A 23,331-nucleotide genomic window follows, 5' to 3' on the forward strand; every position below is an offset into this window, starting at 1 on the left:
CCGCACGGTTATGGCGTTATGGAAATGAGGGGGCGGGGCCTCGGGCCTCCCTCACCCCCTTCGGGGTCCTAAACCCCTCGGGGACCCCCCCAGTGCTCCCCACTCACCCCACATGTCCCCAGTATCTCCCAATGCATCCACCAGTACAACCACCTAGTGCCCCTCAGTATACTCCAATATCTCCTAGTCTTCCCAGGTACCCTTCCAGTACCTCCCAGTGCCCCCCACTCACCCGCTGTGCCCCCACTGTCTCCCAACACATTCCCCAGTACCCCCAGAACCATGCCCAGTGACCCCACTCACCGTCCGCGTTCCCAGTATCCATCAATACCTGCCCCAGTGCCACCAGTATCCTTCAGTATCTCCCAGGACCCCCTCCAGTGCCCCCAGTATCTCCCAGTGCCCCCCACTCACCCCCAGTGTCTCCCACGACATCCCCCAGTGCCACCCCGCAGCACCCTCCAGTCTCTCCCAGTACCCCCAGGACCCCTTCCAGCGTCCCCCAGTACCTCCCAGTACATACCCTACCACCCCCCCAGTGCCCCAGTGTCTCCCGGTGCCCCCAGCAGGCCAGGCCTGCAGTTCACACGGACTCGGGGGCCGATCCAGGGGCCGCAGCCCCTCCCTGTATTTATATATGTACAGCGAGGAAGGGGAGGGGGGCCGGCCGTGGGGGGTCCTGGGGGCACCAGGGGGGTGGGGCAGGGGGGAGGCTTGAGGTTGGGGGGGGTCCCTGGGGGGTCCCCAGTGTAGGGGGTGGGGAGGGGGGGGCTCACCCATAGGTCTCCCCGCGGGGGCCAGGGGTGGGGGTGGTGCCGGTAGCCCCATATCCCGGGGGGGGCCCACCCGGCGGTCCCCCCCCGCCCCCCTCTTCCTCCTCCCCCTCCCCCTCCTCCTCGTCGTCGCTGGCCCCGCCCCTGGGCGCCAGAGGCTCCGCCTCCTCGCGCGGCGGCTCCGCCCACCGCTGTGGCTCCCCCGAAGCAAAGGCGCCATAGAAGGCCACGCCCCCGTAGTGCACGAGCGCCGCGATCAGGAACACCCACTGCCACTCCTCCCGCGTCTGCCAATCCGTGCCGGCCGCCCCCCGCCACCGGCCAATCGGCGAGCAGCAGGGGCGGGACGGCGCGGAGCCGAGGGGGCAGTGGGAAGGGCCAGGGAGGGGAGGGCGGGGCCAGGGCAAGGGGGCAGAGTCAGAGGGGGGTGGTGAGTCTCGGGGTCCTCGAGCCCCCCAACCCTCCTGTCCCCCCTCCACGTCCTGTGCCCCCCCCCATAGTCCCCGCTGTCCTGCTCTGGGTCCTAGTGCCTCCCCTCAGGTCCCCGCTGTCCCCCCACATGTCCTCGTGCCCCCCATAGTCCCTGCTGTCCCCTTCCCTGGGTCCTAGCATCCCCCCCCCGTCCCCACTGTCAGCTCCCCCCCCCCAGGTCCCAGTGCCCCCCATAGTCCCTGCTGTCCCCCTCCCTGGGTCCTAGCATCCCCCCCCAGGTCCCAGCGCCCTCCATAGTCCCTGCTGTCCCCCTCCCTGGGTCCTAGCATCCCCCCCCCAGGTCCCAGTGCCCCCCATAGTCTCCACTGTGTCCACCCCCCATGTCCTAGTGCACCCCCAAAGCCCCATATGCCCCACCATACACCCCATTTCCCCCCCCCAGGGTCCCCATTACTCTCAAGTCCCTATTCTGCCCCCTGCCCTGGAGCCCCCCTCGCCCCCCAGCCCCGCTCCCGTTCCCCCCCACCTTGTGCCGGGTGAGGGCCCCCACAATGAGGGGACAGACCATCCCTGAGAGCGTCCCCACCCCGTTGGAGAGCCCCATCAGCACGCTGGCGTAGCGGGGGGCGATGTCCAGGTGGTTGACATTGAACCCTGTGGGGGCCGGGGGTGTGTGTGTGTCATCCCACATGCATGTTCCCCCCCCCCGCCCCCGTGTGCCCCCATCCCCCGCATCCCTGTCCCCACCGGAGATGGCGAAGCCGCTGAAGCCGACAGCCAGGACGAGGAAGGAGATGGCGACGGCACGGGACCGCGAGTACCCCACCACCAGCAGCAGCGTTGCCTCCATACCGAACCCTGGGGGGCCGGGAGGAGTCACCCATGGCCAGGGGGGACCCACACCTCCCCCATCTGCCCCTGGGGACCCCCAACACATCCTCCCCAGGATCCCCTGTGCCCCAGCCCCCTACATCCTCCCTTATCTCCCTCACATCCCGCTCCCCATCCCCTCTACCCCCTCTATGTCCCCCCAACATCCCCCCGTCCCCTCTGTATGTCCCCCCTTATCTCCTCCGTCCCCCTCTGTCCCCTTTGTACGTCCCCCACATCCCCCTCCCTATCCCCTCTGTGTCCCCCCATGTCCTGTCCGCATATCTCCCCATCCTCCCCTTGTCTCCCTCCACGTGACCCCGCAATGGCTCCCCATCCTCCCCCTGATCCCCCCGACAATCCCGTCCACGTTCCCCCCTCACCGCCGCAGTTCATCATCTTGCGGACGTTGGTGGTCGACATCAGCCCCCGGGAGCGCAGGAAATCGGCGATTTGGCCCCCGATGGGGACGACGATCGTCATCACCAGGTGGGGCAGGGCCGAGAGCAGCCCCACCTGCGGGGCTGTCAGCCGTGGGGCACCCGGACCCCCGGGTTCCCCCCCTCCCCGGACGCCGGGGTCCCCCCGGGATGGGGGCAGGGTCCCACCTTGCTGATCTCGAAGCCGAACACCTCCTCGAAGTAGGCGGGCTGGCTGATCAGCAGCAGGTAGAAGGTCCAGCTGCGGCAGAAGTTGGCGACGATGATGGCGTAGACAGGCATCGAGGTGAAGAACTGCCGCCAGGGCGTGGCCAGCTGTGGGGGCAGGGCTGCCAGCGACCTCCTGACCCCCGACCCCCGACCCTGCGCCCAGCGATTCCGCCCCCCCCCCACGGACCCACCTCTGACCCTCATCTCTGACCCTGACCCCACTTTGACCCTGCTGCCAGTGACCCTCAGGGCTGACCTGACCCCCGACCCCGCCGCCGGTGCCCTGACCCCACGCGACCCTTCTCTGACCCCTGACCCCACTGCCCATGACCTAAAGCCCCCACCGACCCCGGTGCCTGCGACCGCCGTTGCCCTCACCCCACTGCCGGACCCCTGCAGGGTCCTGACCCCCAACCCCCGGCCCCGCCCACCAGCAGGGGGTTGCTGCCGATGCTCTCCCCGATGCTCTCCTCGATGTACTTGCGCTCCTCGGGGGAGATGGTGGGGTGCTGGGCTGGGCTCTCGTAGGACACCAGCACCCAGAACAGGTACCAGCACACTCCGAAGCTGCCTGGGGGGCGGGCGGGGTCAGGGCGGGGCGGGCTCGGGGTGGGCCCAGGGCCGAGCGGCGCCCCGGAGGGTCTGGGAGGGGGCATCTCACCATAGACATAGAAGACGGAGCTCCAGCCCGTGTATTGCACCAGGACGCCGGCCAGGGGCATGGCCACCACCGCCCCCGCGTAGGAGCCTGTGCCGGGGAGCCAGGCGTCGGGGGGGGCCCACAGCCCCATGGCCTCCCCTGGGACCCAGGCATCGGGGGGGGCGGTGGTCTGTGGCCCCACAGTCCCCCCCTGGGACCCAGGCATCGGGGGGGTCCACAGCCCCATGGCCTCCCCTGGGACCCAGGCATCGGGGGGGGTCCACAGCCCCATGGCCCCCCCGGGACCCAGGCGTCGGGGGGGGCCCACAGCCCCATGGCCTCCCCTGGGACCCAGGCATCGGGGGGGCGGTGGTCTGTGGCCCCACAGTCCCCCCCTGGGACCCAGGTGTCAGGGTGGGCTCCACAGCCCCATGGACCCCCCTGGGACATAGGCATCTGGGGAAGGTCTGCATCCCCCATACCCCCGCCCTGGGAGGTGGGTGTGGGTGTGTCGGGGGGGGCGTGTCTGTGGCCCCATGGCCTCCCCTTGCCCCCCTACCCCATCCCTACCGCAGAAGGCCGTGGTCGCCAGGCGGCTTCTCTCCAGGGGTGGGGCCCACTTGCTCCAGATCCCATGACACGCCGGGTAGGTCACGCCCTGGGTGTGGCAGGGCGGGTCACACCCAGCCCCACCCACCACGAGAGCAGGACAGGAAGGGGCGGGTCCAACTCTGGCCCCTTGCCCACCACAGCTCTTCCCCACCCGTGCGCAGCAGCCAATAGGGAGTGGCCACCTGCCCCACCCGGCCCCAGCAGCCAATGGGGAGTGCCGTGGCGGCCCCGCCCTCACCTCCACAAGCCCCTGCAGCACGCGGACGGCGATGACGCAGCCCACGTGGGTGCGGGCGGCCGCCGGGATCAGCATGTTGAGGAGCGACGTGGAGACAATGGCGAGGCCGAAGACCCTGCGGGGGTGATGGGGGGGGGCATGCGAGGGGGCCCCTGTGCGGGGGGGGGGGGCCCACATATATGTGAGCCAGGATGTGCAACGGGGCGACCACGTGCAATGGGTCCATGTGGAAATGCTGGGCGTGGGGCCCACCCACGGTCCCCCAGGCCCACCCACCTGTTGGCTGCGAACTTCTGGGCGATGAAGCCCCCAGGGATCTGAGTGACGATGTACCCCCAGAAGAAAGAGCCGTGGATCATCCCCACCGTCTCGGGGTCCCAGTTGAACTGGGCACGCTGGGGGAGTAGGGAAGGGGGGTCACTACAGGTGGGACCCTCCATACCCCCTGAACCTGAACTCTCCTGACCATAGCCCCTCAACTTTCCCAGCTCCCCCCCGACCTGCCTGTAGCCCCCATTGCCCCCTAGACCCGCTGTACCTGCCCATGCCCACTGTCGCCACCACGGACCTGCCTGTGCCCCGCCATTGCCCCCCAGACCTGATCGCGACCTCGTCACCCCCCAGGCCCCACCGTCCCTGCCCATGCCCCCATTGCCCCTGTACCTGCCTGTGCACCCCACAGACCCCCAGCCCCCCCACGCCTGCCCACACCCCCCAGCCTCCCCACATCTGCCCATGCACCCTGTTGACCCCCAGACCCGCCCTTGTCCCCCGTACCTGCCTGTGCCCGTTGACCACCAGCCCCCCCACACCCACCCGTGCACCCTGTACCTGCCCATGCACCCCGTTGACCCCCAGCCCCCCCACACCCGCCCGTGCTCCCCGTACCTGCCCGTGCACCCCGTTGACCCCCAGCCCCCCCACACCCCGTACCTGCCCGTGCACCCCGTTGACCCCCAGCCCCCCCACCCCCCCGTACCTGCCCGTGCACCCCGTTGACCCCCAGCCCCCCCACACCCCGTACCTGCCCGTGCAACCCATTGACCCCCAGCCCCCCCACACCCCCATACCTGCCCGTGCACCCCGTTGACCCCCAGCCCCCCCACACCCCCATACCTGCCCGTGCACCCCGTTGACCCCCAGCCCCCCCACACCCCGTACCTGCCCGTGCACCCCGTTGACCCCCAGCCCCCCCACACCCCCATACCTGCCCGTGCACCCCGTTGACCCCCAGCCCCCCCACACCCCCGTACCTGCCCGTGCACCCCGTTGACCCCCAGCCCCCCCACACCCCGTACCTGCCCGTGCACCCCGTTGACCCCCAGCCCCCCCACACCCCGTACCTGCCCGTGCACCCCGTTGACCCCAGCCCCCCAGCCCCCCCACACCCCGTACCTGCCCGTGCACCCCGTTGACCCCAGCCCCCCAGCCCCCCCACACCCCGTACCTGCCCGTGCACCCCATTGACCATGCTGACGACGGCCACCCCCAGGTTGCAGCGGATGCCGAAGCTGATGCAGAAGCCGATGGCGCAGAGGATGGCGATGCCGTAGCGCCGGGGGAGGCCGCAGCACGTGCAGTCCAGCACTGGGGGATGCGGGGGGCCCCCCCCGGACGCCCCCCCCGAGCCCCCACCCGGGCCCAGCTCCAGCCCCTCCGCATCATCCTGCCGCCGCTCCAGGACCCTGCAGGGACAGGGATCAGGGGCACAGGGGGTGGCTCCTGTCACCCCTCAGCCCGGAGCCCCCCCATCTCCCCCCCAGAAGCCCCTACATCCTCAAGATGCCCCCCCAGCCCCCTGGATCCCCACATCCCCCATGCCAGGGGTCCCCCCAGTCCCCTAGGCTCCCCATCCCTGTGGCCCCACAGCCCCCCACATCCCTGGTATCCCCGTGTCCCCCCGCTGCCTCCCTGTACACCCAACCCCCCCCCATCCTGGAGTCCCCCATATCCCCCCTCCCCCACGCCCTGCCTCCTCCCCCCCCCAGTGTCCCCACGTCCCCCCGTGCCCCCCCCAGCGCGGCGGCAGCAGATTACCACAGGTCTAAATCCCTCGTCTGAGCCCCCGGGGGCGGGGGGACGAGGACACACACGCGTGGACAGTCACGCATTGGGGGCGGGGGGGGCGCAGATGGGGGCACACACGTGTGCAAGCCCCCAACACCAACCCCACCCCCCATATCCCCCTGCTCTGACACGCTCACGTACACTGGGAAGGGGGAGTCAGAGGTGGCTGGGGGTGGGGGAGCTGCTCGCATGCCCGTGTCCCCGTGCACCCCCAGGGCCCCTGTCCCCCCCCCACCCCCGAGCCCCCCGCCCCAGGGTCCCCGCTCACCGGTGCAGGCGGCCCAGCCCGGCCCCCACCTGCCGCCTCAGCTCCTCCTTGTTGAACTGCATGGCGGCTCAGGGCACCATGGGCCACCGGACACCGGCGTCCCCCCTGGACGCTGGGGTCCCCCCCCGGACGCTGGGGTCCCCCCCCTCCCCCCCAACACCTCGGCTGGCTCCCCCAGACACCCAGGTCCTCTCTCCTCCTCCCGGATGCCTGGGTTCTCTGGGAAACCCCCGCCCTTGCCACCACCCCCCCGCCCCCGCCACCACCGGCTCAGCGCTAAATCCCCCCGTGTGGGCAGAGCCCCCCCACGCAGGGGGAGGGGCAGACACACGGGTGCCCGGGGCCCCTCTGGGCTCTGTCCTGGGGTGGGGGTGGATGGCAGGAGGCGCCTGGGGGGGGGGGGCAGGGTGAACCCCGGCACAGGGGCGGGTGAGCTGGTGTTGGGGTGCTGCCCCCTCCCCCACAGTCACGGGGACCCAGGCATCCAGGGGGGGCGACGCAGGCGTCCGGCCCATCGCACACGCGCACACACACGTGTCCGGGTCACGCTTTATTCCAAGTTTTTTGTACAAAAAAATGGGATCAGGGAACAAGGGGGGACCCGGGGGGACCCAGGCATGCAGGGGGAGGGGGGACCCGCCCCCTCACACCTGCAGCGGCATCGTCACAGTGAGGACCTGGGGGGAGATGTCAGAGTTCAAGGGTCAGCTGGGGGCAGCGGGGACCCAGGAATCACTACACTGGTGATACAGGTGGGGCTAAGGGCGGGGCAGTGGGCAGGGTTGGAGATTACCGGGTTCCCATGGTGCCAGTTACCTTGGTGCCTCGGTGGAAGCGGGCGTGGCAGCGGGTGGGGTCGGCGGGGAGGGGCAGCCCCAGCTCCAGGAGGTGGGGAGCCCCCTCTGCTCCCCTCAGCACCAACCGCTCCTCACTCAGCCCCAGCCACAGAGACCCCGCCCCTGCCTGGGTGGGGCAGGGTGGGGTCAGGGGTGGGGTCAGACAGCCCCACACCCAACCTCACCCCACAGCATCCCCCAACACCCCCAGCCTTTACAGGGACCCCCTCACCCCCGCCAGGATCAAGTCAATGCCCCCACTTCCTGTCCCAGTCCCCCCCAGTGCCTCTCCCAGCCCCACAGCAGCCCCACCCAGGGCCTACCCCAGCCCCACACCATCTTGCCAGTTCCATAGCAGCCCCCCTCGACCCCACACCAGCCCCCCAACTCACAGCATGGGGCAGGAGGATGCGTGCCTGCAGCACCTGCGGGTGCTCAGATGAGGGCTCAGCCACCACCACGAACTGGGGGGGTCCTGGGGGTCTGTGGGGGTGGAGGAACAGGTCAGGCAGGGGGGTCCTGGGGCAGGGGGGTCCTGGGGCAGGGGGGTCCTGGGGCAGGGGGGTCCTGGGGCAGGGGGGTCCTGTCCCCACCTGGTCCCATGGCTCCTACCTGGGAGGTGGCGGTGGCTCCTGTAGGGGGCTGTGGGGAGAGACAAGTCAGAGGGAGGTGGGGGGAGATGGGGGGGGCTGGGGCACCCCAAAAATGTGGGGGGGGTCTCAGGGGGAGCCCCACTCACCCCTCGAGCTCCTGGATGCGGGGCCGGGGCCGCGCCCGGATGTTCTGGGCTGAGACGGAGCCCATGAACTTGCGGTTCTTCAGCACCCGCCAGCCTAGGGGGGCCGGGGGGGTCATGGGGGTGTGCACCCCTCCCACAACCCCTCTCCTGACATCCCAAACCCCCCAACACCCCCATCCCATGACACTCCCAGCCCAAGATCCGCCCTATCCTCACTCTCTCCCCTTTTTACTCCCCCAGTTTATCCCCACAGCTCCCAGTGTCCACAGTTGTTCCCTCCTCTCACCCCAATCCCACCCCCAGCCATTCCCAGTCCTCCCAGTTCTCCCTATCCCCACCTGCCCATCCCGCCCCCCCCCCCAAGCTGCTCCCAGTGCTCCCAGTCCCCCGCACCAGTCAGCTCCAGCTCCACCCCGTACTTCTCCGACAGCCCCTCCATGGCCACCGTCAAGAAGAACTCCAGGTACAGGGGGTCAGCCTGTGGGGGTACGGGGTGGGGTTAAGGCCCCCTGACACCACCCATGGGCCCCCCAATCCCCCCCCCCAGCTCCCCCTCACCTGGAGTGTGCGGAAGAACCCCGAGTTCACCACCACGTCGTAGGCGGTACAGCCCTGGCCGCCTGCGGGAGATGGGGGAGGGGGCTCAAGGGTGGGTTGGGGGGCCGGGGGAGGGGATCAGGGGGATCTGGGAGGGGTCTTACCGCGGTCTAGCTCGGCATGGGGCTCCCCCAGGCTCATAGGGATGCGGAAGGCCCCTGCAGCAGTGGGGGGGGCGTGGAGGAGGCGCTGCAGCCCAGGGGGGGACAACGGTGGGGGCGGGGGCACCTCCCGCGAGTGACAGATGTTGACAAAGACCTTGGCCCCCCCCGCCCGGGTCTTCACACACAGCCCTGAGGGGGGTTGCAGCAGGGGTCAGGGGGCGGCCTGGCCCCCCCGAGACCCCCCCCAACCCTTCCCGGAGCCCCCCTACCTGGCTGCGGGGTGACAGCGCGGGAGGGGGCGGCGGGGGGGTGCTCCTCATCGTCCTGGGTCGCCTGGGGTGGGGGGGTGGGGGGCAGAAAGAGGCCGCGGGTCAGCACCGGGACCGCCCCCGCACCGGGACACACCCACCCACCCACACACCCGGCCCCACCTGCAGCAGGAGCCGCCGCAGCGCCTCATCATCCCCTTCCTCCGCCTCCAACTCGGCCGAGAGCAGCGACGGGTCCGCGGGGGCCGCCATGGGCTGGGGGGAGGCGGGGAGCGTGGGGAACCGGGAACCGGGGCCCGGGACAGCCCAGCGGTCCCCAACGCCCCCCGGGCCCCGCCGCACCCCGGCCCAGGGATCCCCCCGGGCCTCCGCTCCGGCGACCCCTCAGGGACCCCCCCATGACCCCCTCAGAGACCCCGCAGCCGTTACCGGCCGCCGCTCCGTCCCGCTGCGCTACACTTCCGGTTCCGGCGGAGGGGGACGGGACCCGTCTCTATGGTTCCGCGGCGGGGCCGCTCCCTCCGCCCAGGCGCTCGTCTCGCTGGTGCGGCGGCGGTGATGGCGGCGCTGGGGCTCCCCCCGGTCCCCGCGATCTTCAGCACCATGGAGGAGGGGCCGAGAGCTGGGGGGGCCACACCGGGGGAGGTGAGGGGGTCTTGGGGGGCACTGGAGGGGCACACGGGGGTCCTGGGGGGTCCTTTGGGCCTATGGGGGGGACCTTGGGGGGGCCTGGGGGGGCCTGTATGGCCAGGGGTACACTGGGACTCCATGGAGGGTCCTGGGGGGGAGCTGTGGGGCCATGAGGGGGTCCTGGGGAGTTCAGGGGGCTCTTGAGGGGGCACGTGGGGGGTCCTGAGGGATGTAAGTGGATCTGGGGGACACTGGAGGGGCCCATGGGGGGTGCTGGGGGGGTCTTGGGCGGGCCCATGGGGCTGGGGGGGGGCTTGAGGGACACTGGCTGGGGGGGGATGGGGGCCCCCAGATGCCTGGGTCCCTGCGGGAGGTGGGGGTGGTCCCTGGACACCTGGGACCCCTCGGTGGGGCTTGGGGGTGCAAGGATGCCTGGGTCCCCTGGGAAGGGTTGGGGAGGGCAAAGTCAAGAGCGGGGCCGCGCCCGGACGCCTGGGTCCCTCCAGCGGGGCGAAGGTCGGGGGGGGGAAGGGAGGGGCCGCCGCACGTGGGGCGGCAGCCTCGAGGGAACCCCAAGGTCCGGGCCCCACCCCTGCTCGGGGGGACCCCGCTCATGGGGACCGTGGGGTCTGGGCCCTGTCCCCACTCGGGGGGACCCCGCTCAGGAGGACCCTGGGGCCTGGGCCCTGAGTCCACTCACGGGGACCCCGCTTGGGGGGACCCCGGGGTCCGGGCCCTGTCCCCGCTCGGGGGGACCCCAGCGTCCACTGGAGGGTCCCATGTGTCCGGGCCCCCAGGCATGGCTGGAGGCCCACGGCCGGGCCCTGGGGCACTTTGTGGCTGGGACGTGGCTGAAGCCGCCGGGACGGGGGACGCTGGAGTGCCGGGAGGCTGCCACAGGTATGGCGCAGGGGTCAGGGGTCAAGGGTCACGGTGCAGGGTCGGGGGTCACGGCTGCCCTCTCCTCCCCCAGGGCGGCTGCTGGCGACGGTGCTGCAGGGGGAGGAGGCTGACCTGGCAGCAGCCGTGGAGGCGGCGGCGGCGGCGGCGGCGAAGTGGGGGCGGCTGGGGGGGCCCCAGAGGGCCCAGCACCTGCAGCGGTGAGTTCTCCTGACCTCTGACCTCTGACCCTGCGGAGCTTCCCACAACCCCTGTGCACCCCACGGCTTTTTATTTCGTGCCACGTCCTCTCTCTCCTCCCTGTGGTGTGACCCCATGTGACCTTGTGTGACCCCATGTGACCTTGTGTGACCCCATGGCTGCCCATGACCCCACCGCTGTCTCCAGCTTACTCTGACCCCAGGTGACCCTGGGCTCACCTCCCCCTTCCGGTGCCCCCACTGCACCCCTCCGTGCCCCCCTGTGTCCCTGCGCACCCCCGCGTGTTCCTGCTGCATCCCCAGGCCCCCCAACATGCCCCCCAATGTCCCCTCATGCCCCCCTTCACCCTTGTGCCCCCGATGTCCCCCCACACCCCCCCTGCACCCTTGTGCCCCCCAACGTCCCCTCATGCCCTCCTGCACCCTTGTGCCCCTCAATATTCCCCCACGCGCCACCATCCCCCCTTGTCCCCCTGTGCTCTGGTGCCCCCCAACATACCCACGTGCCCCCCCATCCCTCCCCATGTCCCTGTGCACCCACATGTGTCCCCCTGTGCCCTGGTGCCCCCAACATCCCCCAAACCCCCCGTGTCCCTGTGTACCCCGTATCCCTCTGTGCTCTGGTGCCCCCCAACATCCCCCCATGCACCTTTGTGCCCCCCAGCGTCCCCCCACACCCCCCCGTGTCCCTATGTCCCCCTGTGCCCTGGTGCCCCCAATATCCCCCCAAACCCCCCGTGTCCCTGTGTACCCCACATCCCTCTGTGCTCTGGTGCCCCCCAACATCCCCCCATGCACCTTCGTGCCCCCCAGCGTCCCCCCACACCCCCCGTGTCCCTATGTCCCCCTGTGCCCTGGTGCCCCCAACATCCCCCAAACCCCCCGTGTCCCTGTGTACCCCGTATCCCTCTGTGCTCTGGTGCCCCCCAACATCCCCCCATGCACCTTTGTGCCCCCCAGCGTCCCCCCACACCCCCCCGTGTCCCTATGTCCCCCTGTGCCCTGGTGCCCCCAATATCCCCCCAAACCCCCCGTGTCCCTGTGTACCCCGTATCCCTCTGTGCTCTGGTGCCCCCCAACATCCCCCCATGCACCTTTGTGCCCCCCAGCGTCCCCCCACACCCCCCGTGTCCCTATGTCCCCCTGTGCCCTGGTGCCCCCAATATCCCCCCAAACCCCCCGTGTCCCTGTGTACCCCACATCCCTCTGTGCTCTGGTGCCCCCCAACATCCCCCCATGCACCTTCGTGCCCCCCAGCGTCCCCCCACACCCCCCGTGTCCCTATGTCCCCCTGTGCCCTGGTGCCCCCCAATGTCTCCCCATGCCCCCTGTGTCCCTGGGCACCCCCACATGTCCTTGTGCCCCCCAGTGTCCCTCCACGCCCCCGTCCCCCCATGCCCTCACCCCTCCCGTCTCCCCCCAGGCTGGCGGCGGCGCTGGAGCGGGGGGCAGCGGGGATGGGGGCGGTGGCCGCTCTCTCGGGGGGGCGGCCGCTGTCCCAGGCCCTCGGGGCCGACCTGGAGCTGGGGCTGCGGCTGCTGCGGGTGCCGGCGGGGTGGGCCCAGCTCGGCCCCCCCGGCCTGGGTGGCTGGGCCCCCCTCGGTGAGTGTTCCCCGGGAGCCCCGGGACCCCAGCACCCCCCGGCACCCTGCTGAGCCCCCACCGCTGTCCCCAGGGGTGGTGGCCATCCTCATGTCGGGTCCCTGCTCCCTGGCGGCGCTGCTGTGGAAGCTGGGACCTCTCCTGGCCATGGGTGAGTGGGCCCCCCAGAAATGGGGGGGGGGTATCTGGTGTTTGGGGGACCCCGGTGCACAGGGAGGGGGCCTAAGCAGCCAAGGGGGGGACCCCAATGCCCAGGGAGGGTGCCCAAGCATCCAAGGGGGGGACCCCAGTGTCCAGGTGGGGGGACCCGGGTGTGCCTGGAGAGGACCCAGGTGTCTGGGAGGGGGGAACCCAGTGTCCGGGGGGACACCCAGGCATCTGGGAGGGGACCCAGGCATCTGGGAGGGGGACTCTGGTGTCCAGGGGGACACCCAGGTGTCTGGGAGGGCCCAGGCGCCCGGTGAGGGGATGGAGGCGTTTGCGGGGGGCCGGGGACCCCCAGCGTTGGGTGGGGGGGATGGGGACCCGGGGGACGCAGGCGTCCTGCGCAGGCAACGCGGCGCTGGTGCTGCCGCCGGCCGAGGCCCCGCTGGCGCCGCTGTTGGTGGCGGAGCTGAGTGGGGAGGGGGGGGCGCTGCCCCCTGGGCTGCTCAACGTGGTGACGGGGACCCCCCGCCTGCACCGTGCCCTCTGCGCCCACCCCCACATCGCCGCTGTCACCTTCCTCGGTGCCCACCAGGTACGGGGAGAGGGGGGTGGCCTGGGGGTGTCCCCTTGTCCCCCATTTCCCCATGGAGGGGGGGCAGGACTGGTTCGGGGGGGTCGCCATGTTCCCACATGTGTCCCCCCCATGCAGGAGGAGGTGCAGGATGTGGCCTGGGGGTCCCCATGCCGGGGACCGCGGCTGGGGGTGGCCCGGGGGGGCCGCGTCGTCGTCGTCGTCCTCGACTCAGCCGACCTGGACAGTGCGGCCACCGCTATCGTGGAGAGCATGGGGGCCCCCCCGCCGCTGGTGCGTGGGCTGGGGGGCCCCAGAGCGTTTGGGGTCTCCTGGGGGGGGGGCCGGGAGCGTCCTGGGGGCTCCCTGACCCCCCCCTCCCCCGTGTCCCCAGTTCCCATGGGGGGGCTGCGTGGTGCTGGCGCAGGAGGGGGTGGTGGCACCCCTGGGACGACGGCTCCGGGCCCGGCTGGGGGGTCTGCGGGTCGGGGACCCCTTGGACCCTGGCACTGATGTGGGGCCGCTGCCCCCCACGGCCGCCTCCCCCAAGGGGGTGGTGCAGGCGGCGTGTGAGGAGGGGGCCGAGGTAAGGGGGCACAGGAAGGTGGCGGGGGGCAGGGAAGACATGGGGAGTGGGAGGTGACAGTGGGGGCAGGAGGGGACATGGGGGACATTGGGGAGCATGGGAGGGCACAGGAGGGCTGAGGTGAGGGGGGACATGGGGGGCACAGGGCACGGAGCGGGGAGGGGGCACGGGGGCATGTGGGGGACACAGGAGACATGGAGGGGCTCAGCTGAGGGTGGACAAAGGGGGTGCACAGGGAGGGGGGAGGGGGCGTGGGGGATACAGGAGACGGGGGGCTGAGCTGAGGGGGGACAAAGGGGGCGCAGGAAGTGAGGAGGGGGCATGGGGGGCATAAGGGGGCATGGTGGCTGAGGTGGGAGGGGACATGGGGGTCGTAGAGGAGCTCGGGGCTGGGGCATGAGAGCTGCGGGGTCTATGGGGACATTGGGGGATGCACAGCAGAGCTGGGGGGGATTGGGGGGGCCGGGTCAGGGGATGTGGGGTCTGCTGGGGGGTACCCAGATGCCGGGGTCCCCTCTGGGGGGTTTGGGGGTACCCAGACACCGTGGTCCTTCGTCCCCCTAGGTTTTCCAGCCACCGGTAACGCTGCCCCCCGGGGGGCGCTTCTACCCCCCCACCCTGATCACGGGGGTGGCCCCCACCTCGCGCTGCCTCCGAGAGCCGGTGGGTGCTGGGGGGGGCAGGGCAAGAGCTTGGGTGGGGGAGGACAAAATGGGGAGGGGGTGCCGGGCAGGGGGTGTTGGCGGGGCCGCAGGGTGGGGGTCAGCTGATGCGTGTGTCCCCCCCCAGGTGCCGGGACCGGTGCTGGTGCTGCTGCCCGTGCGCTCCCCGGGGGAGGCCGTCACCGTGGCCTCGGGGCTGCCCCACGTGGCCGCCGGCGCCGTCTGGGCCCAGGACGTGACCCTTGCCCTTGACGTGGCCGGCAGGTGACCTTGACCCTTGACCCCCGATTCCATGACCCTGGCCCCCATCTCTCTGACCTCTGACCCCTGACCCCGCAGGCTGCCCCTGGGGCTGGTATGGCTCAACGCGCTCAACCTGCTGGACCCGATGGGGGGCTGCGCCGGGGGGGACGGGGACGGCGCCGGCCTGGAGGTGGGGGGTCCTGGGGGGTTCCTGGGGGCGGGCTGGGGTGGCCCCAGGTGGTCTGGGGGTGCCATGGGGGAGCTGGGGGCGGGCTGGGGGAGCCCCAGGAGGGTCTTGTGGCCCCCAGCATGGAGCTGGGGGGGCCCCATCCTGGTGTAGACAGGCTGTGCCCCCCCCAGGCGCTGCGAGAGTTCGGGTGTCCCCCCTGGGAGCCCCCCTGGGGGCCAGGGAACACCCCCGAGACCCTCCTGGACAAGGAGCTCAGGTAATGCCCACCCCCCCATGCAGCTCGGGGAACCTCTGCAGCTGAGCCCTGACCTCTGACCCCTGACCCTGCCACCCCCAGCCCAGAGCCAGTCCCGGGGGGTCCTGTGGCGGCCCCCGACTCCGCTGACGTCGCCGCAGCCATGGAGGCCGCCCGCCGTGTCGCCCTGGGGTGAGCGATGGGGCTGTGGGGGGTCCCCAGATCCCCAGCTCCCTCCTGGGAGGGGGTCCCACCCCTGGGTCCCTCCTGGGGGGCTCCCACCCCCAAACCCCCGGGTCCTTCCGCAGGTGGGGGCGGCTGCCAGGGGCAGCGCGTGCCCGGGTTCTGCGGGGGGCGGCGGCGGCACTGGGGGGGGGCGGGGCCCTGGGGCCCCCCCAGAGGGACGGCGACGACGGCGACGACGGGCGGCTGCGGGCGGCGCTGCTGCGGTGGGCAGCGCATGTGGAGCTGATGGGTGGGGTCGTGCAGGTGGGCGGGGCCTGCAGGGGTGGGGTTTGGGTGGAGTCTGAGGGTGGGGCCGTGGGGGTGGGGCCGGGTGCTGCAGGGGGTGGGGCCAGGCAGAAGGGGTGGGACTGTGCAGCAGTAGGCGGGGCTTGGTGCTTCAGGGTGGGGCTTGGTGCTGCAGGGGGTGGGGCCAGGCAGCAAGGTGGGGCAGAAGGGGTGGGGTGAAACCACTGGGCGGGGCCACAAGGGGGTGGGGCGATGGGCTGGACCAGTGGGGGTGGAGAAGGGGTGCGGGTGATACCTGTGCCTGGGGTGGAGCCTCGGCAGGGGCGTGGCCAACGTACTCCCGTAGGAGGTGCCTGGTGGGCGGGCCCTGGTGACGCGCCGGCCGCTGGGGGTGGTGGGCGTGGCCTGGAGCGGGCCCCGCCCCCTTCGGCGCGCGCTGGAGCTCCTCCCCCCCGCGCTGGCGTTGGGCAACGGGCTCGTGGTGGTGGCGCCCCCCAGCGGCGTTGGCTCTGCACTGCGCCTGCGGCAGGTGGGGACCCCCGGGACCCCCCCCCGGACCCCCCCGGGACCTCCCCGGACCCCCCCCGGGACTTCCCCCGGGACACCCCCCGGACCCCCCCTGAGACCTCCCCCGGACCCCCCTGAGACCTCCCCCGGACCCCCCCCGGGACCTCCCCGGACCCCCCCCCCGGGACACCCCCCGGGACACCCCCCGGACCCCCCTGAGACCTCCCCCGGACCCCCCCCGGGACACCCCCCAGGACACCCCCCGGGACACCCCCCTGAGACCCCCCCCGGGACCCCCCCCCGGGACACCCCCCGGACCCCCCCCGGGACTTCCCCCGGGACCCCCCCCCGGGACTTCCCCCGGGACCCCCCCGGGACCCCCGAGTGTCCCCAGGCACCCCAGGAGCCCATCTGCGATCCCCTCTTCTGCTCACTGCCCCCCAAGCCCCCACAGAAATCCCTACTTACCTCCCCGGGAGCCCCCCGACCCTCCCAGGGATCCCCCAGAACCCCCAGTAATTCTCTGGTGATGCTCCCAGGACCCCCTGGCCTCCCCCTTGTCCCCATTCACTCTGTGACCCGCCCCCCATCGTCACTGTCCCGGACCCCCCCCGCCCCCGCCCCTCCCACCCACCCAGTGACGGCGGCTGTCTGTCTGTCTGTCCCCAGGCACTGGTGGCTGCGGGGCTCCCCGGGGGGGCTCTGGCAGTGCTGCCGGGGGGGGCCGGGGGCGCCGGCGTGTCGCTGGAGCGGCACCGGCCCGACGGGCTGTGGCTCTGCGGGGGGGGTGCGGTGAGTGATGGAGGGCACGGAGGGAGAGGGCGGGGGGGCACTTGGGGGTGGGGGGACACAAGGGGGGTCCCTGTGGCGGGGGGGCTGAGGGGGATGTCCCCAGCACGGGGGGTCCCTGTGGCGGGGGGGCTGAGGGGGATGTCCCCAGCACGGGGGGTCCCTGTGGCGGGGGGGCTGAGGGGGATGTCCCCAGCACGGGGGGTCCCTGTGGCGGGGGGGCTGAGGGGGATGTCCCCAGCACGGGGGGTCCCTGTGGCGGGGGGGCTGAGGGGGATGTCCCCAGCACGGGGGGTCCCTGTGGCGGGGGGGCTGAGGGGGATGTCCCCAGCACGGGGGGTCCCTGTGGCGGGGGGGCTGAGGGGGATGTCCCCAGCACGGGGGGTCCCTGTGGCGGGGGGGCTGAGGGGGTTGTCCCCAGCACGGGGGGGTCCCTGTGGCGGGGGGGCTGAGGGGGATGTCCCCAGCACGGGGGGGCTGAGGGGGATGTCCCCAGCACAGGGGGTCCCTGTGGCGGGGGGGGCTGAGGGGGATGTCCCCAGCACGGGGGGGCTGAGGGGGATGTCCCCAGCACAGGGGGTCCCTGTGGCGGGGGGGCTGAGGGGGATGTCCCCAGCACAGGGGGTCCCTGTGGCGGGGGGGCTGAGGGGGATGTCCCCAGCACGGGGGGGCTGAGGGGGATGTCCCCAGCACAGGGGGTCCCTGTGGCGGGGGGGCTGAGGGGGATGTCCCCAGCACGGGGGGGTCCCTGTGGCGGGGGGGCTGAGGGGGATGTCCCCAGCACGGGGGGGTCCCTGTGGCGGGGGGGGGCTGAGGGGGATGTCCCCAGCACGGGGGGGTCCCTGTGGCGGGGGGGCTGAGGGGGATGTCCCCAGCACGGGGGGGTCCCTGTGGCGGGGGGGCTGAGGGGGATGTCCCCAGCACGGGGGGGTCCCTGTGGCGGGGGGGGCTGAGGGGGATGTCCCCAGCACGGGGGGGTCCCTGTGGCGGGGGGGGCTGAGGGGGATGTCCCCAGCACGGGGGGGTCCCTGTGGCGGGGGGGCTGAGGGGGATGTCCCCAGCACGGGGGGGTCCCTGTGGCGGGGGGGCTGAGGGGGATGTCCCCAGCACGGGGGGGTCCCTGTGGCGGGGGGGCTGAGGGGGATGTCCCCAGCACGGGGGGGCTGAGGGGGATGTCCCCAGCACAGGGAGTCCCTGTGGCGGGGGGGCTGAGGGGGATGTCCCCAGCACAGGGGGTCCCTGTGGCGGGGGGGCTGAGGGGGATGTCCCCAGCACGGGGGGGCTGAGGGGGATGTCCCCAGCACAGGGGGTCCCTGTGGCGGGGGGGCTGAGGGGGATGTCCCCAGCATGGGGGGTGGCCTGTGGCGGGGGGGCTGAGGGGGATGTCCCCAGCATGGGGGGTGGCCTGTGGCGGGGGGGCTGAGGGGGATGTCCCCAGCACGGGGGGTCCCTGTGGCGGGGGGGCTGAGGGGGATGTCCCCAGCACAGGGGGTCCCTGTGGCGGGGGGGCTGAGGGGGATGTCCCCAGCACGGGGGGTCCCTGTGGCGGGGGGGGCTGAGGGGGATGTCCCCAGCACGGGGGGTCCCTGTGGCGGGGGGGCTGAGGGGGATGTCCCCAGCACGGGGGGTCCCTGTGGCGGGGGGGCTGAGGGGGATGTCCCCAGCACGGGGGGTCCCTGTGGCGGGGGGGCTGAGGGGGATGTCCCCAGCACGGGGGGTCCCTGTGGCGGGGGGGGCTGAGGGGGATGTCCCCAGCACGGGGGGTCCCTGTGGCGGGGGGGCTGAGGGGGATGTCCCCAGCATGGGGGGTGGCCTGTGGCGGGGGGGCTGAGGGGGATGTCCCCAGCACGGGGGGTGGCCTGTGGCGGGGGGGCTGAGGGGGATGTCCCCAGCACGGGGGGGGGAGGCCTTTCCCATGCCCCACCCCAGCAGCCCCTCCCCCGGCCCCCCAGGACCCTGACTGGGCCTCGGCTGTGAGCGTCACCCACGTGTGGGTCCCGGGTCAGGTCCTGGGGGGGCCGGGGCAGGACCCCCCCCCCAGTGCTGAGCGGGAGCTGGAGCTGCGCTGCACCCGCCCCCACTGCCTCTGGGTGCCCGGAGGGGGGCCCTGAGCCCCTGGCCCCTGACCTCTGGTGACCCTGATCTGTCACTCCCCCCCCAACAAACTGAGCCCTGGGCTGCGGCTCCGACCCCAATAAACCCCCCTCCCGCCTGTGTCATGTCTCTGCCCGTGGAAGGGTCTGGGGAGGGGGGCCCCGGTGGGCGTTGGGGGGTCCCGGGGGGGGTGGGGGGGGCTTTCCCCGCGCCGGCAGGGGGCGTCCCGCCCCGCCACGTGCCCCGACGTCTGGGTCCCCTCGCGCTCGAGGCAGCCGCGCCCTCGGGTTAGAGCGGCGCCGCGGGGGGGGGGGTCCCGGGGGTCCCGGGGGAGGGCGGCGCCGGGACGCCTGGGTCCCTGGGGGGCGGGGGGGGTGGCTCCCGGACGCCTCGGTCCCCTCGGGAGGGGAGTGGGGGTGCCGGGGGTGGGGAGGGGGAGCCGGGACGCCCGGGTCCCTGGGGCTGCCGGGGGGGGGGAGGCTCCTGGACGCCTGCTTCTCCCCCACCCCCCCACCCCCCGACGCCTGGGTCCCCTCGAGAGGGGGGTGGGGGTGCCGGGGGTGGGGAGGGGGAGCCGGGACGCCCGGGTCCCTGGGGCTGCCGGGGGCGGGGGGGGGGAAACTCCCGGACGCCTGCTTCTCCCCACCCCCCCCCACCCCCCGACGCCTGGGCCCCCACCCCGGACGCCTGGGTCCCCTCGAGAGGGGTTGGGGGTGCTGGAGGTGGGGCGGGGGTGCCGGGGGTGGGGAGGGGGTGCCGGGGGTGGGGAGGGAGAGCAGGGACGCCCGGGTCCCTGGGGCTGCCGGGGGATGGGGGTGGGGGGAGGCTTCCGGACGCCTGGGTCTCCCCCCACCCCCCGACGCCTGGGTCCCCACCCCGGACGCCTGGGTCCCCTCGAGAGGGGTTGGGGGTGCTGGAGGTGGGGCGGGGGAGCCGGGACGCCCGGGTCCCTGAGGGTGCTGGGGAAGGGTGGGGGGGAGGCCCCCGGACGCCTGGGTCCCACCCCGGACGCCTGGGTCCCCCCTGGACGCCTGGGTCCCCCGTTCCCCCCCCCCCCCGGCTGCCCGGGTCCCGCTGAGCCCGGGCGCCGCTTTCACTTTCGGCGGCGGCTCCGCTGCGGTACCGGGGGGGTCCTGGGGGGGTCCCGGGTCCCCACTCAACCCCCCACCCTTCGGCCGGCCCCACCCCAGCTCGGCCCCGCCATGGACCCGGCCCCCGGCTCCTTTCTGGTAAGTGGGGACCCTTCGACACCCCCCCCGTGGCCCCTCCCGTGCCCCCACCCCAGACCCCTCATCCCCCTCCAACTCTTCTCCCCTCTGACCCCCACTTCTCCCCCCCAGGGCTCTCCCATAGCCCCCACCCCACCTGCCCCAACACCCCTGAAACCCCATGAGACCCCTGTGGGACCCCCATGGGACCTCCAATTTCCACCCTCCCCGCTGTCCCCCCCCAGGTCTCCCCACCCCCCCGATGCACCCCCAGGTCCCTTCACCCCCCCGGTGCCCCCCCAGGTCCCCCTCCTGCTCCTCCTGGACGTGTCCTGCCCCAGCGGCTGCTGCTCCTTCGAGTTCAATCCCATCAGCAGCACCTTCAGATCCCACGTGGATGATCTGGTGAGACCCCCATGGGACACGCACCCCCCCCACCCCTCCCCCCCCAAACCTCTGGGACCTCTCAAACCCCTCTGGGACCCCAGGGACATCCCCCCCACCGTGACCCCCCCAACCCCCTGAACTCATGTAGACATCCTGGTGAGAGACCCTGAATCCCCCTCCAGGACCCACCCTACTTCCCCCCGATCCCCGAAACTTCCCTGGGACCCCCCCCAACCTCCCTGAACCCCCTCACTTCCGGGGGAAAGCCCCACTCTGGGTCCCCCCAAACCCCTTGGGACCCCCTCTGGATTCTCTGGGACCCCTGAGCCCCCCCCAAATCCCCTGGATCTCTTTGGGGACCCCTTAAGCCCTCTCCTGGTCCCGCAGAGCTCCTGGCTGATCCTGGACTACCCCGTGGCGATGCCCAGCAACCTGGAGATGGTGAGCAAGAGCCCCCTGACCCCTGCGTGGGCCCCCCACGGTCCCCCGACCCCCCAACTCCCATCCTGCACCCCCCTCCATCCCCTGCAACCCCTCAAACTCCTGACCCGTGTTTCCCCCAACCCCGGCTCCCCCCCTGCGGCCCCCCGGCCCCCCAGGACAGCCACTGCTCTGACCTCTGGGGGCTGCACTTCGTGGCGGCGGCGCTGAGGCGCATGGCGGGGGTGGCGGGGGTGGCGCTGGCCCCCCAGCTCCAGGCTGTTGCCACCCACATCACCTTCGTGACTGAGTGCCACATCCACGTGAGTGGGGGTCCTGGGGGGGTGGGGGTGCTTCTGGGACGGGGGGGGGGGAGCGTCCTGAGGGAGAGCTGGGGAAGCTCTGGGGGTCCTGAGGACAGTTTGGGAGGGGCTGGGAGGCCTCGGGGGGCCTCTGGGGACCCTGCAGGGGTCTGGGTGGGTCCCAAGGGGGATTCTGGGGGTCCAAGGTAGTCCTGGGGGTTGCAGGGAGGGGTCTCTGGGCGGGGCTGGGGGAGCTCAGGGACATTTCTGGGGTCCTGGGGGGGTGAGGAGGGGTTTGGGCCCCAGGGCTCCCCAAGGGGCCCTGGGGGGGGTGTCCCGGGGGGTTGGGGGCTCCTGTGACACCCCCCCAGGACCCTCAGGACTGCGTCCGGCTGGAGACGGTGAACGTATCACAGCTGCTGGGATCCCTCGTGCAGCACCTGGGGGGGCTGCAGGGGCGCCCCCTCCACTTCCCTGGCTGCGCCCGCCTGCGCTGCCGCCCAGGTACCCCCAGGGATCCCCGCAGCACCTGTGGGACCCCCAGCCCTCCGGGACTCCCTGACCTTTCACAGACCGTCCCCGGGGAGGGGGGGGCACTCCCCAGGCCCAGCCCCTGGCACCCATCCTCAGGGATTTGCTGCCCAGAGAAACCTTGGGACCCCCTCCCCACTGGGGAACCCCCGCCCCCTGGGGAGTCCCGCAAGTCCCCCAGGGGCTCTGTCCTCCATGGGAATCTTTCCAGGACCCCCTAAGCTGGTGTAGACCCTCCCCCCACAAAGGGGATACCTCTGTGCAGCCCCCCCCAAACCCCCGGGGACCCCTCAAAGCCCCCCTGGGACCCCTCTGACCCCCCATCTTCCCCCAGGCCCCCCGCTGACCACCCCTGCGGGGCAGCACGAGGGGACCCTGGGGTCCAGGCTGGGCCCCCCTGGCATCCACGGGCCAGTGCTGCTGGGGGGGCTCGGGGGGGCCCTGGCCCTGGCGGCGGTGGCCTGGGTCCTGTGGAGGCGGCCCTGTGCCCAGGTGGGGATGCACTGGGAGCAATGGGAGCACCGGGAGGGCGGGTGGGGGGCACGGGGGTACTGGGAGCGCCAGGGAGGCGGGCGGGATACTGGGAGCAGGGCTCTGGGGCTGGTGTGGGGGTGCAGGGGGCACTGGGAGGGGGATGCTGGGAGCACTGGGGGATGCTGGGGGTGTGTGTCCCCTCTCAGCCCCCCCGCCCCCAGCCCTTGCAGGAGACACCGGTATCAGAGCAGGATGGGACCTGAGCGGCCAAGCAGGGAGCCAGGGAGGGACTCAGGTATCGGGGGGCCCTGGACGCCAGGGTCCCTGGTTGCGGGGGGGAGCCGCCCAGACCCCTGGGTCCTCACCCCAACGCCCCCTCCCTGTTCAGGCTGGCCTGAGGCGCCGGTGCGGCAGGATCGCGGCTGCGGGAGAGATGGCGACCCCCCGGATCAGCCCTGGAGGCACGGAGGGACCCTGGGGGCCACAGGGGGGCCCCTCTGGGCGTTGTCGCAGGGCCCCCCAGAGCCATGGAGAGACTGGGGGGCCCCGGCCCCCCACGGCCACCGCACAGGGCCCATAAAGTTGATGTCGAGATGTTGTCTCTGAGCCTGGTTTGGGGGGGCTGGGGAGCAGAGCCTGTAGCTCCCCAAGCCCCCTTGAGCCCCCACACCCCTTATGTGCCCCGTGCACCTCAAGGTGGCAGTGCTGGGGGGATCCCTGGGGCTCTGCACCCTCAAACCCACCCCATCCTCCCCAGCCATGGGAACACAGTGCTGGGGGGCTCCCTACAAACGCTCTCGAGGCATCCCCCCAGCAGCTGCCTGGCCTCGTTAGGGCCCAGCTAACGAGGTGCTGTGGCTGCCCCCGCTCAGGCACTGACCCATGGGCTGGGGGCACCCACTAATGAGGCTGGGGGGCTGGTGAGGTGGGAGACCCCTCACTCTGACCCAGCTGGCAGCTTAAAGGGCCTGAAGACAGTGCTGCATCCCAGCACTCAGACAGGGGAGAGACTGGGAGAACTGGGACGGGCTGGTGAGAGGCACAGGGGAGGACCGCGATGGACTAGGGAGGTCGCAGCAGACTGGAG

At 72.6% G+C, this 23,331-nt stretch overlaps 4 protein-coding genes across 7 annotated transcripts; 2 read left to right on the forward strand and 2 right to left on the reverse strand.

Moving 5' to 3' along the window:
• Positions 1–658: 658 nt before the first annotated feature.
• On the reverse strand, positions 659–6,612 carry SLC17A7 (solute carrier family 17 member 7). The gene is made up of 12 exons (XM_064440526.1): positions 6,551–6,612; positions 5,663–5,900; positions 4,492–4,610; positions 4,216–4,330; positions 3,936–4,023; positions 3,387–3,473; positions 3,157–3,296; positions 2,684–2,830; positions 2,459–2,591; positions 1,953–2,063; positions 1,732–1,859; positions 659–1,060 (listed from the first exon to the last, which is right to left on the reverse strand). The coding sequence occupies exons 1-12, from the start codon at positions 6,610–6,612 to the stop codon at positions 773–775; spliced, it is 1,656 nt and encodes a 551-aa protein (XP_064296596.1). The 3' UTR covers positions 659–772.
• A 475-nt stretch (positions 6,613–7,087) lies between these two features.
• PIH1D1 (PIH1 domain containing 1) lies at positions 7,088–9,579 on the reverse strand. Of its 2 annotated transcripts, XM_064440533.1 has the most exons (11): positions 9,525–9,579; positions 9,258–9,350; positions 9,096–9,159; positions 8,827–9,015; positions 8,684–8,745; positions 8,519–8,603; positions 8,126–8,219; positions 7,999–8,028; positions 7,779–7,869; positions 7,367–7,513; positions 7,088–7,227 (listed from the first exon to the last, which is right to left on the reverse strand). In XM_064440533.1, the coding sequence occupies exons 2-11, from the start codon at positions 9,345–9,347 to the stop codon at positions 7,195–7,197; spliced, it is 885 nt and encodes a 294-aa protein (XP_064296603.1). In that variant the 5' UTR covers positions 9,348–9,350; positions 9,525–9,579; the 3' UTR covers positions 7,088–7,194. The 2 variants fall into 2 exon arrangements, with proteins under 2 accessions (XP_064296603.1, XP_064296604.1); XM_064440534.1 differs by lacking the exon at positions 8,827–9,015.
• Positions 9,580–9,590: 11 nt separating this feature from the next.
• On the forward strand, positions 9,591–19,042 carry ALDH16A1 (aldehyde dehydrogenase 16 family member A1). Its single transcript, XM_064440528.1, has 17 exons — positions 9,591–9,740; positions 10,523–10,625; positions 10,699–10,825; positions 12,249–12,427; positions 12,501–12,578; positions 12,979–13,166; positions 13,284–13,439; positions 13,540–13,731; positions 14,296–14,394; positions 14,521–14,657; positions 14,733–14,826; positions 14,997–15,082; positions 15,164–15,253; positions 15,370–15,550; positions 15,879–16,061; positions 16,709–16,831; positions 18,781–19,042. Exons 1-17 carry the CDS (start codon positions 9,591–9,593, stop codon positions 18,937–18,939), a joined length of 2,325 nt encoding a protein of 774 aa, XP_064296598.1. The 3' UTR covers positions 18,940–19,042.
• A 54-nt stretch (positions 19,043–19,096) lies between these two features.
• FLT3LG (fms related receptor tyrosine kinase 3 ligand) lies at positions 19,097–22,904 on the forward strand. 3 transcript variants are annotated; one of them, XM_064440532.1, is made up of 8 exons: positions 19,097–19,209; positions 20,113–20,151; positions 20,434–20,535; positions 20,905–20,958; positions 21,117–21,260; positions 21,611–21,743; positions 22,105–22,262; positions 22,633–22,904. In XM_064440532.1, the coding sequence occupies exons 2-8, from the start codon at positions 20,125–20,127 to the stop codon at positions 22,822–22,824; spliced, it is 810 nt and encodes a 269-aa protein (XP_064296602.1). In that variant the 5' UTR covers positions 19,097–19,209; positions 20,113–20,124; the 3' UTR covers positions 22,825–22,904. The 3 variants fall into 3 exon arrangements, with proteins under 3 accessions (XP_064296602.1, XP_064296601.1, XP_064296600.1); XM_064440531.1 differs by lacking the exon at positions 19,097–19,209 and adding an exon at positions 22,466–22,539 and having other exon boundaries at positions 19,401–20,151; positions 22,633–22,763; XM_064440530.1 differs by lacking the exons at positions 19,097–19,209; positions 22,105–22,262 and adding an exon at positions 22,466–22,539 and having other exon boundaries at positions 19,401–20,151.
• The last annotated feature ends 427 nt before the right edge of the window (positions 22,905–23,331 follow it).

The sequence above is a fragment of the Phalacrocorax carbo genome, unplaced genomic scaffold (assembly GCF_963921805.1).
Source record: "Phalacrocorax carbo unplaced genomic scaffold, bPhaCar2.1 SCAFFOLD_38, whole genome shotgun sequence".
In the NCBI taxonomy this organism is placed as follows: Eukaryota; Metazoa; Chordata; class Aves; order Suliformes; family Phalacrocoracidae; genus Phalacrocorax; species Phalacrocorax carbo.